A 14,719-nucleotide genomic window follows, 5' to 3' on the forward strand; every position below is an offset into this window, starting at 1 on the left:
GGCGGTCGTGGGGGACCCTCATCGGGTGACGTGCTGTCTTGTGTCTGCGAGCCTTGCATATTTCGCCGCTTTCTAACGATTTCCAAGCATTGGTTTTCCATGACTTGTCCTCACATTCACCTGCGTTAAGACCTCCCCTGTCACTCTTGTCTGTGTCTTGCAGAACAGAACAACATCATGGCGACCATTCCTGGTAAGTTTTTCAGGGGATTTTGAACAAACAGAATGCACTTCTAACGACTTTCAGTTGTCATCAAGCACCAGGGCAAGAAGTACGATGTCGACCTTGACCCAACGGCAAATGGCGAGATGCTCAAACTCCAACTCTTCTCTCTCACTGGCGTCGAACCCCAGCGACAGTCCGTTCTGATCAAAGGTGGAAAGCTCAAAGATGATACTGAGCTATCCAAGCTCAATGCAAAACCTGGCCAAATCTTCACTATGCTCGGCACCGCTTCTGGCGAGAGCAGCGCAGTCACCGCCCCCGCTAGAAAGCCAAAATTCGTTGAGGACATGACTGAAGCCGAAGCCGCCGCTCAAGAAGGTGCTACTCCGGCTGGTCTCCAGAACCTCGGAAACACCTGTTATTTGAACTCTACACTACAAGTCCTCCGGAGCATACCTGAAATGCAAGACTCGTTGAAGATCTACAAGACCGAGGCGGCCCCGGTTGCGAATCTAGAAGCTCTCAGTCGCTTCGGCCTTGGTGGCCTCGGCTCCTCCAACGACCTAACTGCTCAGCTACGAGATCTCTACAAACAAATGTCCGAAACGCAAGAAGGATTTCCTCCCATGATGTTTTTGAACGCGCTGCGCACTGTTTATCCTCAGTTCGCCCAGAAGGCAAAGAACGGAGTTGGCTATGCCCAGCAAGATGCCGAGGAAGCTTGGTCACAGATTGTTCACCAGCTGAGACAGAAGCTCAAGATTACTGACAAAAGAACTGAAGATCAGAAAGATGTTGCGTTCATCGATCGATACATGGCCGGTTCATTCCATTCCTCACTTGCGCCTCCTTCAGATGTGGGAGACAACGAGCCTGTTGTCGAGTCTGACGAAGCTTTCCTGAAACTCGACTGTCATATTGACCAATCTATCAATCATCTACACGACGGCATCAGGGCTGCCTTGACAGAGGTGATTGAGAAAAACTCACCAACACTCGGACAGGATGCACAATACATCAAGACCTCTCGAATATCCCGGCTTCCTAGGTACCTGACTGTGCACTTTGTTCGATTCTTTTGGAAAAAGGACATACAGAAGAAAACGAAGATCATGCGGAAAGTCACATTTCCAGAAGAACTCGACATCGTGGAGTTCTGTACGGAAGACATGAAAAAGAGACTGATACCAGTTCGTGACAAGGTTCGCGACATTCGCAAGTTCGAGCAGGATGTAGAGAGGGCTAGGAAGCGGCAGAAGTTGGCCCACAGGCAGGAAGAAGACCGAAAGCATGATGAAGCAACGAAGGCTGCAGAGGCTGCTCCGATTGCTAAGCTCCGCGAACAAAAGGAGAAAGAGGAGGGGAAGAAAAAGGAGCACGAAGGTGGCGAAATGGATGTGTACAAGACGGATGCAGAGTACGAGGCCGAACGAGCTGCCGCCCTGAAACAAGGCATGAAAGAACTCTTCGGTCTCATTGATCCGGAGCTCGCAGCTGATGAAGGGTCGAACAAGTCGGGCTTGTACGAGCTCAGCGGTGTCATCACCCACCAAGGCGCAAGTGCTGATAGCGGCCACTACACCAGCTTTGTCAAGAAGCAAGGCAAGCTGGTAGATGATCCCAAAGCACCTGGTGGCAAGCGGAGAGAGCAGGATGGTAAATGGTGGTGGTTCAACGATGAGAAAGTCAGCGAGGTCGATGGGGAGAGGATCATGAGTCTTTCCGGCGGCGGCGAAAGTGCTTCTGCGCTCATTCTGCTCTACCGAGCTGTTGATCTGCCCACCAAGGCCGACATTGAGGACTAATCGTGAGGGTTATGGACACTGACTTTTTCTGGTTATGAGCATCAATAGCGTGTCGGGTGAAAAAGACAGCGGAGCATATTTAGACATAGACGAGCAGCGCCAAGGAGCATTGAGGAAGAGGTTCCCTGGGATTTTCTCTCCACAGGACAGTGGTAAACTACGACCTGAAGTTTGTGATTCATAAATCTTCTTTCAATTAAAGCGAACTTTCCTCGATATTCCTCACTCACGTGCTAGCAAGACTAGCCTCTTGCCTTTTTAGGCCCGGTCTTGGCGCCCACCAGTCCCAAACTTCAAATCCATCATCGCCGAACTGCAATTTGCCATCATTCCATCAACGACGATCTTGCAACCTGCGCTCGAATTCTAACAACCTACCCCTTAGCTCAACTGAAATCGATTTACAAACATGGGTAAAGTTCACGGATCTCTTGCCCGTGCTGGCAAAGTCAAGTCTCAAACTCCCAAGGTGAGTAGCGCCGAACTGCAATTTCTTCCGCAACGCCATCTTCGGCCAATTCTATCATACAGCAAGTTTTATGGCCAGCAGTGAATAGTGGACTTACGATTCTCTACACAGGTTGAAAAGCAAGAAAAGAAGAAGACTCCCAAGGGCCGTGCGAAAAAGAGAATTACCTACACCAGACGGTTTGTCAACGTGACGATGACGGGTGGCAAGAGAAAGGTATGGAGGCTATGGACACCACAACAAGGGTTGCGTGGGGAAAATGAGATGCTGATGCTTGATTTCTACAGATGAACCCCAACCCGACATCATAAACACTATCTTCCCTGCGTTGTGGTAGTAGTCGAAGCAGTTGCCGAACGATGAGGACCAACCATGGTGGCATGTAAAGTGCAGAAGAAGCGATGCTGGACAGGGGGTGCAGTTGGACAGTCAGCCAACTAAGAGGAGAGGGCTCAAACGATGGGGATACTGTCGCCTTCGGCAGTTGTGAGTTGCATGACACACGAATCAATGCATAGATTCCCTAGAGCCGGGAGAAGACCAATGCCCTGGCTTGAAGATGGGATAGTTGGCCATGTTGATAATCGACAAAAGGCGTTTTTGAGATGGGCTGGTACATTTTGACAAACTATCAAAATCCTTGTCCTGAACTGCTTTCCCTGTTCGCGCTTCCCGATCTTGTCAAGAAGCATATCTGCTGTGATGGAGCACTCACTGCGTTGACGCTTCCTCTGACGCGACATCGCCATGGAAATCCGTAGAAGCGAGCACGGGATACTATACCTGTAGGTATTGTTAACTCTGCCCATAGTGATTCCATTCGCTGAAAGTAAGCCTTCGAGTCTATCGTCTCCACAAAGTCCACATATACAGATCCTTGTCTCTCTAACAAGTAGAGAACTGGAGCCGGTTGTAAGATACCCAGAGTAGGATGGCAGCTTTGAGAATTCGCCGTTATTCCTGGCACGATCATCCTCGCCGCCAAGGCTGAAGGCGCAGTCTGCCAATGGGACAACGCCAAACTTCCCCTGCAACTTTTCCGTAGCCTTCCCTAAGCCTGGTATCCCAAGTTTCGAGTTCCGATCTCACTGTTTAGTAAACTAGTTATCTTGCTTGCTTTAGGATCTTTGCTCGCCCGGCTCCTCGCGAGCACACGCTCGCCACATACCCTCCCAATGCAGGCACTTCACCCCATCCTGCTTCGTCGAGCACAGCGAGCAATTCCTGACCGCAGAACTACTCGGCTCGCCCGCTCAGGCTTGGTATACAGCTGGCGAGCTCAGCACGACCACCATGGCCCTCACAAAGAATACTTCCAGACGCCTGGCCAGATGCCGGTTCCCGACTCCACGCCCTACACACACGGTCAAACATACCTCCCCAAGATACAGACCGTCCCTCCCCCATCGCGAGTGGGTGGTGGTGGCTCGCTCTTGACGAGCTTCAGCCGCTCTGTCTTCTGGGCCGCCCTTTTCGCATCTCTGGGTGTCACGGCGGGAATAGCGTTGATTACCTGGGAGTATCTCCAGCCGCCCTTCGAGCCCGGTTCGCCCGCGGAACAAGAACTCTACGAGGAAATCCTCGACGCGATGGAACTTCACCCGTTGGTCGATTCGCTACGGCAGGCAAATTGGATAGAGGAGAACTACTACGCGACTCAGGGCGGAATAGAGAATAAAGGATTACATCTCGTGGCGGAGAAACTTCAAGGAACGCAAGGAGTGACGATGAAGACATTCAAGCACCCCACTCAGGAATTCACCATCATGGTCTGTTTTCTGGGGTTCGGCTTGGAGGGTTGGCCGGACACAATTCATGGCGGGATGATCGTGACTCTGATTGAGGAAGGCATTCAACGACAGATTCACAACTTCTACAAGAAGTATGGGAGTCGAGACCACCAGATGATATCGATTGATTTCAAGAGAAGGATGCGCCCTGGAGAAATATATGCGGTCATCATCCCCCCTGCGCAGTTGGAGCCGGATCCAGGCCCGAATATGATGCATCTGCAGTTGGCGCCTATGGTGGTGAGAATTGAGGCTCCTCCAAGGATTACGCCTGAGTTGCTCACAATCGAGTTGCCGTCCATTGATGAGTTGCATGCGCTCGCCAACGTCGAGGTTCGACTGGTGCAGTTCAAGAATGAAGAGGGCACGGCGGAGCGCGAGGGGGATGTAGCGTCCAAGAAGATTGACTGAGTACAAGTGACCGAGGTGCCTCATTTTTTGCCAGGTCGAAGTTCTACACCAGACTTTCACCTTTACTTCTAGACGAACCACCATGAGCGTCACGGCGAGAGTTGGACACTAGAAACACAGGTAAGCGCTTGCTGTCTGAGGACCACCTTACTCGATACCCTGGCTTATTGTTGAGACAGATTTTCTCGGCCCTTTCAGAAGTGAACGGAAGCTGTTCAAGGTATTTGGAACTACTGCCATCCATGTCCGAACAAGGTCCTTCACGGAGAGCCGGTCGTTCTGCGATCCGAGGATGCATAAGTTTGGGGCGCTATTTCCCAGTGCACTTGTTTACGAGTCATGACAAGGTCCCCTTGCGCAGAATTGGGGGGGAAGGGTTAAGCCCTCCTCATTTTCGGATAAGGCTGTGAGTTGCGGCATCGATGGTGCAGAGACGATTCGATGATGTCGACACGTGGTACAGCCGGAACAGGGACCGAGATGGTAACCACAAATACGCCCAACATCTCAAACATGGTTCCTCGCTGTGGCTTAACTTAGGCTAGGAGGACCACCGGGCTCTAGGATCGTACAAAAAGCGTGGCAAACGACCGGGCTGGTGCCCAGATTAGGCGATCAGATGGAGGAGTGTCTCGGTTATCCCCCTAAAGGGGCAAAAAAACATCGACGTGCATGAAGAATACCGAGGCGCGCTGAGCGTTGGCGGCTGGGTAACCGTTTGACCTTGTCGAACCCGGGGACACAGGATCTGCGCCTACCAATTGACTGAGGAAGAGTTTTGGGTGCTCGAGAACTTCCGGGATCAGCGACGACAGGTAGGAACCAGAGGCGATGGTTCGGAGAGAAATGTTGGGAGGATGAGTCGAACTTGACCATGACTTGACGGTCTTTCAAGGCGCATTCGGCTAGCATCGCATCTGCTGTGAGGTACTGGGTATTCAGATCCATGTCGGTCTTCCCTCAGAGAAGCCTCGGTATATCGCCGGCTATCTGCTGGCATTGCAAGGTGTTGGTTTACCGGCTTTTGAACCAATTTGGATGTTTGTCCGCAATACACGTCGGGGAACAGGCCACTGCGCGCCACCTTCTGTCACCTCCAGACTCAATTTTGCGGAGAAGTGGGCCACTGGCTCGTCCTGGCCGCCCCGTAGTGTCCCACTCTTGTGAATCCTTCGAGTGTGTCCTCGCCTACCTTTTCTCCGTACCCCAGCATTCATTTCACGATAATATGGAGGGTGGTGAGAGGCAGGAGGCCGACCGAGGCGATGATACCCAGAAGACGGTCCACGAAAGACACTCGGATGAGCTAGTTAGGCGCAGGTTTGGTTCGATTCGGTGGTTGCGAAAGGGTCGACATTTCCGAGACCAGGGGTTGCATTCCCAACCTCCGAGCGCCACCTCCATCTCTTGCTCTGGCACGCCTAACACACCCCCGCGTCCCACACGACCCCAAGACTGGCTGCGCAAACAATTGCCTTTTGGCGTCTCTCTCTTATGTAGTTAGCTCCCATGCTTGCAGCTTGGCTGCTTCCCCCGATGAACGAGGACTCACCTTGCTTCTCGCCCGAGTGCCTGTGAAATGGGATGTGCGTTTGGGCTCGAGCAAAAGCCTAAACGGACCACACCGATAGCCGATGGAAGAAGCTCCAAGATCTCTCCGACAGGGCCAGGGAGAGCGTTGCTGTGCCTCAGGCGGCGAGTCGGCTGAGCTAATCGAGTGTACCCAGTATTCCGGGGTGAACCGAGCCCAGCTGGAAAGAGACAAGGAAAAAGAAGAGCAAGGCTTGGAGTTGAGCGATAACAAACATGCAAGTTTCGCGAGACTGGGAATGAAATGATGGCGCAGGAGGGAAAAACGTGAAAATTGCCCTGAAGGTCGCTCTGCGTTTGGAGGGTTCCAGGCTGGTCGCAGGCTTCTTTTCTCTCACTCTTCTCTGCCCAGTACCCAGGACCGAGTGTCACCACCATTACTGGGTCCCTATTATTACTATCAATTCGAGCTTCTCAGCTCATCGCTTCATCACCCATCACTCGTGATTCTTGATTCTCGATTCTCTTTGCTCCCGTCGCCCCATTTCTCTGATTCATCCTGCATCGAAGCTACCGCTAGTCTTGCAGTAACCGCTTGTGACTAGCGATCCTCTTTCCTCTTTCTTCCGCTGCTTGGACTCGACTTCGCTTTTCAACCCCCTGGATTCACTCACACAGGTGGCAAACACCTTGTAGGGTTTGGCTTCTCTCCCCCGTCGAGTTAAAAGGCAAAGTCCAGTCAAATCAAGGCAACCCAACCATACCTCGTACCTACTACCTTCTTGCACAGTACAACTTCTGGCGCCTCTGTACCAGGGATGTACGACCTCTGCCAATCTTGCTTGCGCTGCGCCCCATCGCGAATCCGCCGCAAGCCATGAATGAGGTCTCGTTCCGCCTCTCGCATCGCTCCACCCTCACACTGGCCCACTTCCAAGTTGGTACTTTCCAAAAACCCTCCACATCCCACTGGCTTCTAGTGTCGAGATTGGTAACGTGCCCCGGTCATTCACCTCAGTAGCCTCTGCACTTTGACCTGATCAAATGCTTTCGCTCCATACTCCATGCTTTGGCCACCCACTGTCCCCGGTTCCCGCAGGGGTCTCGCCCACGGCAGCCCATGCCCCCCCCCCCAGATAAGTGAAAATGGGTCGTCGGAGAAGCGCATGAAGCATCAGTGACTTGAAAGCCCTCGCCCTGAACACATGTTCCGGGTCGATCGTCTTGACCCATCTCTTTCCTCGCGGACTACATCAATCCTTCTCTTTCCCTTCTCTTTTCCTTGATACCTCGTCCTCTTTTCACCTCCCCCCTCTTCCCGACTTCTCTCGGTGACCGATACGCCCTGAACAATCCCCCCGTACCTTTCTCCCATACCTGCCTTTTTGCCTCGCCCATCATGACTGCCGTAGAAGACAGCTCAAGCGACAATGTACCTTCACCTGTCAACGACAAGGATTCCTCCTCCCATGTCGAGCAGGTCCATACCAACGAGAGGGTACCGGGTCATCCGGGGTACTATGAGAAAGATGGTCTACGGACGTATGGTGACGATGAAGACCACGACCACGAACCGCCGGTGAGTCCAGCCCCGTCCCCAGATCCGCGCCGAGTCCCCGCCAATACTGACGCTGCCTGCTCTAGTTGACCGTTTCGAGAGCCCTCAGCTTGGTCGCCATGGCTTTCTTGTGGACCGGCTCTCAAATTCCTGTGTACATCCTTGGTGGCGTGCCGCCATACATTTATGCCGATATTGGTGGTGTCGACCGCTGGATCTGGTTTGTCCTGGCGTACCTGTTGGCTTTGGCTGCCATCTGCCCCTTCGTCGGGTCCATTTCCGATCTCATTGGAAGACGATGGGTGGCATTGGGAGGCTCTGCTTTGCTCGTCATTGCCATGATCATTTGCGGCACAGCACACAGCATGGGCGTGTTTATCAGTAAGCACCATTGTTTGCCTACCTTTACGCCAGACATCTGACCATCTAATTCTCACAGTGGGCATGACTTTCTCTGGGGTTGGGGCTGGCATCTGCGAGCTGACTTCCCTTGCCGTTACCTCTGAGCTCGCCCCAACACGGAAACGAGGGAAATATGTTTCCATCCTCGTCTTTACTATCATCCCCTTCTGTCCATCCGTCCTTTGGGCTCAGTTGATCGCGTCGCACGCTGGCTGGCGATACTGCACCCTTCTCTGCGGACTGTGGGCATGTGTCGGCTTCGTCGGCACCTTGTTCTTCTATTTCCCACCACCTCGACCGAACTCCCGTGGTCTTAACAAGAAAGAGATCATTTCCGAGATTGACTTTGTGGGTGGCTTCCTCTCAATCACTGGGATGATCCTGTTCTTGGGCGGTCTGCAATGGGGCGGGTACCAATACCCATGGCACTCCGCACACGTTCTGGCACCTCTGGTCATCGGCGGATTTTTCCTTCTCATTGCCTTCCCCATCTGGGAAACCAAATTCGCAAAATTCCCGATGTTCCCATCGAGAATGAAGAAAGAAGCCAGAATCCTTACGCTCACCTTGATCATCACCGCCATCTCAGGGGCAAACTTCTTCTCCGTCATCATGTTCTGGCCCACTCAGGCCTTCAATGTTTACGGCCATGATCCTGTTGGAGTTGGAATTCGAGGTATCCCGATCGGTTTCAGCATTCTCACTGGCGCCTGCGTCGTGCTATGGCTGCTTTCCGTCTTCCGTGGCCACAACCGTGAGTTGATGATCATCTCCTCGGTGCTGATGACAGCCGGTTGCGGTGCGCTTGCCGTCGCCGATCGATACAACCTGCATACGCTCTGGGGCTTACTGATCCTGGCCGGCCTCGGTATCGGTGGCATCGTTGTCCCTGCATCGATCATGACCACGATCATCTGCCCCGACGATATCATCGCCACAGTTGCCGCTCTCACCCTGTCAATCCGTGTGATTGGCGGTTGTATCGGCTACACCGTGTACTACAACGTCTTTGTCAACAAATTCGTCCCCAACGCCACAAAGTACATCGGTGGAACCATGGCCCTCGAACTCGGCATAACCAACGTGACATATATTGGCGAAGCCATCGAATATACGGCTGCCAGTCTTCTGCCTCTGCTCAAGACAATCCCTGGAATAGCGGGCAACGACACGGCCTATGAAATGGTTGTCTTGGCTGGCCAAATCGCTTATGCCGAGTCGTACAAGTACGTGTATTTGACGAGTATCGCATTTGGTGGCATTGCGATTGTGTCCAGTATCTTTTTGGGCAATATTGACAAGTACATGGATGATCACGTGGCTGTGGTCATGCACTGAGGTGCAATATGCCTTGTTGACAAGGAATCAATGTTGCTCAGAGATCTGCTGTCGGTGAAAAGCCTGCAGAAGGTGGGTTTTGAGGAGAGAGAGCGCGAATGGTCGATGCTCCCGTCTAGCATTGCTGTGGCAGCGCCAACAATTTCCACTCTCGCCGGGGCTGGCAATCATCGTCTGATTCGTCGAAGGTCCTTCTGTCAATCATTAAACATAGATTGGCATATATATATATATATAAAAGAGAAAAAAAAAAAGAACCACCTCAACAGATCTTTCTCCTTGATTTCGTCGGTGTGTTCCATAAGCTCCAAGCTTCCAGCTTTGAAAGGGAGGAGGAAACGGAGGATAAAAGAGAATGCGGGGGGGAATGCGAGCGACGAGAAAGACGACTGACTGAACGGCCTACCTCCTCGACCGCTCGGCGACGTGCCTCCCTGCTTGTTTGAGAACCGAGCCCCTTGGCGCCATAGAGGAAGGTCGCTTGGTAGGCTTGGTAGATATAAACAAGAGCTAGGGGCTGGTAGCTTCGTACCTCGTATTCATCCCGCAATTCTCTCCCCGCCGAGTCCGCGTTTCGCTTCCCCTCTCTCGCTCGATTGAGATAATAGACTGGGTCAGGCTGGCTTATGACCTGCCTGTGTAGGGGGGGACTTGGGAAACGACGGCCCGAGGCATGCGCGCTGTGATTGGTTCGGGCCGCGGTGTTGAAAATTGCACCTGACTTGCGCCGAGGGGCAGAGAGCCGGGAAAGGGACCTATTCGCATTTCGCGATGCCTTGACGAGGTCCGTTGTCGGGTGGCATAAATCAGAAGTTTCGTGTCCATGGTGGGCGGTTTCTGATCATGTTCCTTGACGTGGAAGCGCGGAGCTCTCTGTTGTATGTCTTGTTTGTGTTTTGTGTGCATGTAGCGTCCGTCCCATTCAACTGAGAGCTCGAGGAGAGCATGAGCAAGCGAGCAAGCAAGTAAAGGGATATTGGAATGGATTTGCTTGCACGCGTTGGCTTGTAGTCAAGGGTGTGGGCTCCGTGACGTCCACGTATGTGTTGAACCGCGGCATCGCGTAGGCCGGTCTCCCTCTGAAACGAGGAAGCAGAAAATAGTAATCAACTTGGAATTGAGTCGCCGGAGTCGTTCATTCGTCGCATTCACTGGCACGTGGCAATGAGTGCCTTGCGTCGAGAAAAGGGAGCATTCACTGTTTCTTGGGAACCGTCTTCACCCCGAACAGGATGCTCTCTTTTTCTTGACCGTGTCGAGGCAAAAGCGTGGGGATCGACGAACTCGTGTTGAAAAAGTCCTAAGCCCGCGGAAAGAGGGTGGAAATAGTTGGCAAGCTTGCGGAAGGCAGGAGGAGGAGAGAAATTTTGAAGGGAAAACAAAGAGTAATAGTATAACATAGCATAGTAAAGAGCAGATGGAATGAGGCTTGCTGGAGGGTATTGACTGTTGGACTCATTAAAATGTGAGCAGAGAAGCCGTTGCGTTGGCCGATTACCCTTGGATGAAAAGATACCCGTGTCCCGTCCCGATCAGGCATTGCCGAGGAATCTCTCTCGCACCGATATCTCGTTCCGGCCATTCGATTTTGTACCAAGTACTGGTTATGGTCAATTTTCCGAGGGTATTTCAGCTTAATAGCGCCCGACTTCCGAGCCTGTTTTGCTATGGCGGATCTTGACGACCAAGGGCAGATATGAAATGCCGGAACGCATATGGTAAATTTCATCAAGGCGGGTCCAGCGGAGAGAATGTTAGGCCGCCGGGTAAGCTGGGATAACGTTAGGTACTCCGGTGCATTCACAGGGTCTGTATCGGGCTGACCCCATAGGACCAAGGTGCCTTGCTTTTGAGAAGCGCAGAAGCCAGATCATATGTACTGCGTGGGCTCCAAGTTCGGCTTTGCGACCGACTTCATCGGTTGAGCTGAATGGAAATGATGTTCACGGTTCTCCAAACTCCTCCTATCTTGAAATTTCTTGGAGAATGTCGCCTCTCGATCAGTTGGTAGGACGGGTCGTCCAGAGACGGTAGGAGGTGACAGTGCTGTGCAATGGGATTGCACCCTCAGCGCCCTGCACCATACGCAACGCAGCCTGCGGCGGAGTTTTAGGTAGCTCGGAACTTTCCCCTTTGCTCGTCACCCGTTCAAGGCTTAGAGATCCATCTTTCCCAACCCACTCAATTCCAACTCGGCCAATGTCAGTCCTCCAGTGTCGTTCTCACCATCTCCTATCTCTTCATCATTGGCATTGGCCTCGGCATCCTCGAACCAGAGCCGCACACTCCCATACGAGATACATAATTCTTCCCCGGCCTTAATATCCCGCAGTGCAGTATAGACGATGACATCGGTCTCGGTGTTACGCTTCCAGCCCACGTTTTGATCCCGCGTTGAGTGGTTGAACATGGATCCAAGTCCAAGAGCAAGAGCCTGGGTCATGGTACGACCGGACTCAGATGGCCAATAGCTGTGATAAAGAAAGGACGGTAAGTATCGCGTTTGGCGGCATGCTGAGTGGGAGTTTTAAGGTGTCGGCGCATCGCCAGTGGACTTGGGCTGCCACAAAAGTTGTTCAAAGCTTACTAGGTGTAGTGTTGAAGGCATGTGTGTCGCGTGTGTTGCTCAACTTCATCCTCCGTGAATATTAGTACCGGGCTGACATCCACCACGGTCCCGCTTGGGATATCCTGAGTCGCGAAGACGCCTCGGCCTAGGAATGTCGAGAAACAGATAGGTTAGGGTCGAGTGTCTTTCCGGTAGTTGGAACTTGCAATATCCTTTGAAGACCTCGGCTTGCATGACAAACAGGTTGTGGAGATTGATCTGGGGAAGGGACTCGTGGCTTTACTTACACGAGCGGAAAAACCGCGAACGCGACTCCTTATTGCGACCTACCTTTTGGTGTATTCATGACCAGGACGAGACCTGTCGTCCTTAAAAGGGGCTGATCTCCATTGAGAACGGCGCCACTGTCCGACATCTGCAGAAGCTCAGGCACCGGGACGCCTGGTATGTCTAGTCGCAGCACACAATAAGTCAATAAGGGATCAGAAAGAGGCCTGAAGTCGGCGAGAAGACGGACGACAAAGAGTGAGGACGCAATCTTGGGTCGAGTGGAAAGTGGAAATTTCCCAAATAGGTATAGCGCTAGATACACGAGGAGTGACGTGAGCGAGGGATTATTTTTATGCTTGATGCTTGGCAGCTTCCGTGGCTTTCAACTTGAGCCTCGCACAAGTTCAACTTCCTCGTTCCAGGCCGATGATATTATGTCCGACTCTGCGCGACTTTTTGTTGCTGCCTAATCATCATCCCCAGGGGTTCCCGCCCCGTGGATTACGCCAGACTTGCTGACGACAACAGCCACCATCTTCTGTTGAAGCCGAATGTCCTGCGGGAGAGACTCAGTGAGACGTTGAGTCGACTTTCGCAAAAACCTGATTGCAAGGCACAGACAATCCACAATAGCAGCGAATGGCAGGGCAAAAATAGATGGACAGTTTTGCAAGACAGATGCAGCGGGTTTTCGGTCTTTGTCGTATCGCGTCGTATCGCGTCGCATCGCACCGTATAGCATAAGCTGCCAATCCCAGAGAGAGTTTACCCATCCGACGACTTCCGCTGCGCTTAGGATCCAGCGCCAGGCCACCTACAGTCCAATGAAACAGGCAATAGGAAGGCCCCTACGGCCGCAGCCTTGCGGTTCAGCCTCATACGTCGATCTTCGTAGTAGTGTGACTGGCTAATTCGCCGGGTGCTGACGCTTCCCCAGACTCCGTGTCTAGGGGTTTCGCGGCTACAAAGCCCTCCGCGGCTGAAGTAAGTGAGTCATTTGACTATACAGCGAAGGGAATGGAGACGTCATTGAGATGTTTGTGATGCCCGAGTTCGCGTCTGATGGCAGTCAGCACGAGTGCATAAGTACAGGGACGTTGTTCGCCCCAGAGGCCTGACATTTCCAGTATTCCAGTATTCACGTCTCCCTTCTTACGCAGAACTCGATCCAGCCGATCCTCACACGAGCCAATAAAGACCTATAATCAACCAATCTCACCTTGTACAAAACAAAGCCCTACAACCCCAACCTTTAAACAAAAGAAAAGAACAAACCCCGCAATTGCAATGGCCGAAGGATTCAACGGGCAAGTGCTAATGGATCAACCCGCCGGCACCGGCAATCGACCTTACGCCGCCGAATCGTGGCTTGAGCCATGGCTCATCAAGCACTCCGAGTTCTATCGCAAGCACTTCACCCGTGACGGTCGTCGGGAGAGCAAATCCACCAGGCGCCACAGCGTTGTCACTGAAGGCCTCGAATCCAGGAAAAACTCGGTCGCTGTTCCTGAGATTGAGGCGGCTGCTGCCACCAGCACCGCCGAAGCTGAGGGTACTTCGGCCACTCCTGCTCCCGTTGAGCAACCAAGAGAAAGCGTGGACGCCGAGGCTGCCGCTCAGGTCGTGGCTAAGAAGGATCGAATTGGCTCATTGCGCCGGAGCATTGGTTGGCTTCCACACCCATAAATGAAGGAAACCTAGATGTACAAGTAATATGGTTGTTGTTGTTGTTGTTGGAGGAGGAGGAGGAGGAGGAGGAGGAGGAGGAGAAGCAGGATAAGAGGGAGGCCTACAAGGGGAAGACGCAAGAGCCTCAGATGTGCGATTGATACCCAAATTGATTTGTTCATGTACGTTTGAATGGAACAGCAGTTGTTACGCGGAGCGTCCGTAAAGTTTCTATTATCCTTTCCTTTACTTCGGTTTCGGGGCCATCCGGAGGAAGCTTCGTAGATGCTTTTCACCTGGCGCTTGTCTTTCGGCGGAGTGGTCATTTAATGGTGGTTTCTTGGATGCTCGGCCCGGGACAGCTTTCCGTAACTTGAACTCTTGCCCTAGTAATATCGGTGATCCGGCATACAACGGTTCACACGCTAATTGGGAGCAGAGGTAGTGTGTCATTCTCACAGCCTAGTTCTGTTCCTGATTCACTCATCTTGAGCTTCGGCAGTTCAAATAGACAGGGTGGGATTCGCGGGAGCCTATCAATTGAACGACAAACCAGTATACCAAGTACGTTAGTCGAGTCCCATCGGTGGACAGGAAGTCTTCTCTCGACCGAGAGCCTTACGAAGTTTTCGAGATTTTGGGGTTGTGAGAGTGGATTGCTCGTGGTTAGCACCGAGTGGTTGGTGTTGATGACATGCCCACCATTCCTTGGGTGGCACTGGGTGACACTTTGCGGCCCCGTG

General features: G+C 52.5%; 6 protein-coding genes across 6 annotated transcripts; 5 read left to right on the forward strand and 1 right to left on the reverse strand.

Moving 5' to 3' along the window:
* Positions 1-177: 177 nt before the first annotated feature.
* Positions 178-1,971, forward strand: A1O5_04440 (uncharacterized protein; the record flags this gene model as incomplete). The annotated part of the gene is made up of 2 exons (XM_007745047.1): positions 178-193; positions 248-1,971. The coding sequence occupies 2 exons, from the start codon at positions 178-180 to the stop codon at positions 1,969-1,971; spliced, it is 1,740 nt and encodes a 579-aa protein (XP_007743237.1).
* Positions 1,972-2,380: 409 nt separating this feature from the next.
* On the forward strand, positions 2,381-2,731 carry A1O5_04441 (uncharacterized protein; the record flags this gene model as incomplete). Its single annotated transcript, XM_007745048.1, has 2 exons — positions 2,381-2,440; positions 2,552-2,731. The coding sequence occupies 2 exons, from the start codon at positions 2,381-2,383 to the stop codon at positions 2,729-2,731; spliced, it is 240 nt and encodes a 79-aa protein (XP_007743238.1).
* An 884-nt stretch (positions 2,732-3,615) lies between these two features.
* A1O5_04442 (uncharacterized protein) lies at positions 3,616-4,641 on the forward strand (the record flags this gene model as incomplete). The annotated part of the gene is made up of 1 exon (XM_007745049.1): positions 3,616-4,641. The coding sequence occupies one exon, from the start codon at positions 3,616-3,618 to the stop codon at positions 4,639-4,641; it is 1,026 nt and encodes a 341-aa protein (XP_007743239.1).
* A 2,929-nt stretch (positions 4,642-7,570) lies between these two features.
* A1O5_04443 (uncharacterized protein) lies at positions 7,571-9,469 on the forward strand (the record flags this gene model as incomplete). Its single annotated transcript, XM_007745050.1, has 3 exons — positions 7,571-7,750; positions 7,816-8,110; positions 8,169-9,469. The coding sequence occupies 3 exons, from the start codon at positions 7,571-7,573 to the stop codon at positions 9,467-9,469; spliced, it is 1,776 nt and encodes a 591-aa protein (XP_007743240.1).
* Positions 9,470-11,624: 2,155 nt separating this feature from the next.
* Positions 11,625-11,912, reverse strand: A1O5_04444 (uncharacterized protein; the record flags this gene model as incomplete). Its single annotated transcript, XM_007745051.1, has 1 exon — positions 11,625-11,912. One exon carries the CDS (start codon positions 11,910-11,912, stop codon positions 11,625-11,627), a length of 288 nt encoding a protein of 95 aa, XP_007743241.1.
* Positions 11,913-13,595: 1,683 nt separating this feature from the next.
* Positions 13,596-13,994, forward strand: A1O5_04445 (uncharacterized protein; the record flags this gene model as incomplete). The annotated part of the gene is made up of 1 exon (XM_007745052.1): positions 13,596-13,994. The coding sequence occupies one exon, from the start codon at positions 13,596-13,598 to the stop codon at positions 13,992-13,994; it is 399 nt and encodes a 132-aa protein (XP_007743242.1).
* Positions 13,995-14,719: the final 725 nt, after the last annotated feature.

This window comes from Cladophialophora psammophila (assembly GCF_000585535.1).
Source record: "Cladophialophora psammophila CBS 110553 chromosome Unknown aczJe-supercont1.6, whole genome shotgun sequence".
Taxonomy (NCBI): Eukaryota; Fungi; Ascomycota; class Eurotiomycetes; order Chaetothyriales; family Herpotrichiellaceae; genus Cladophialophora; species Cladophialophora psammophila.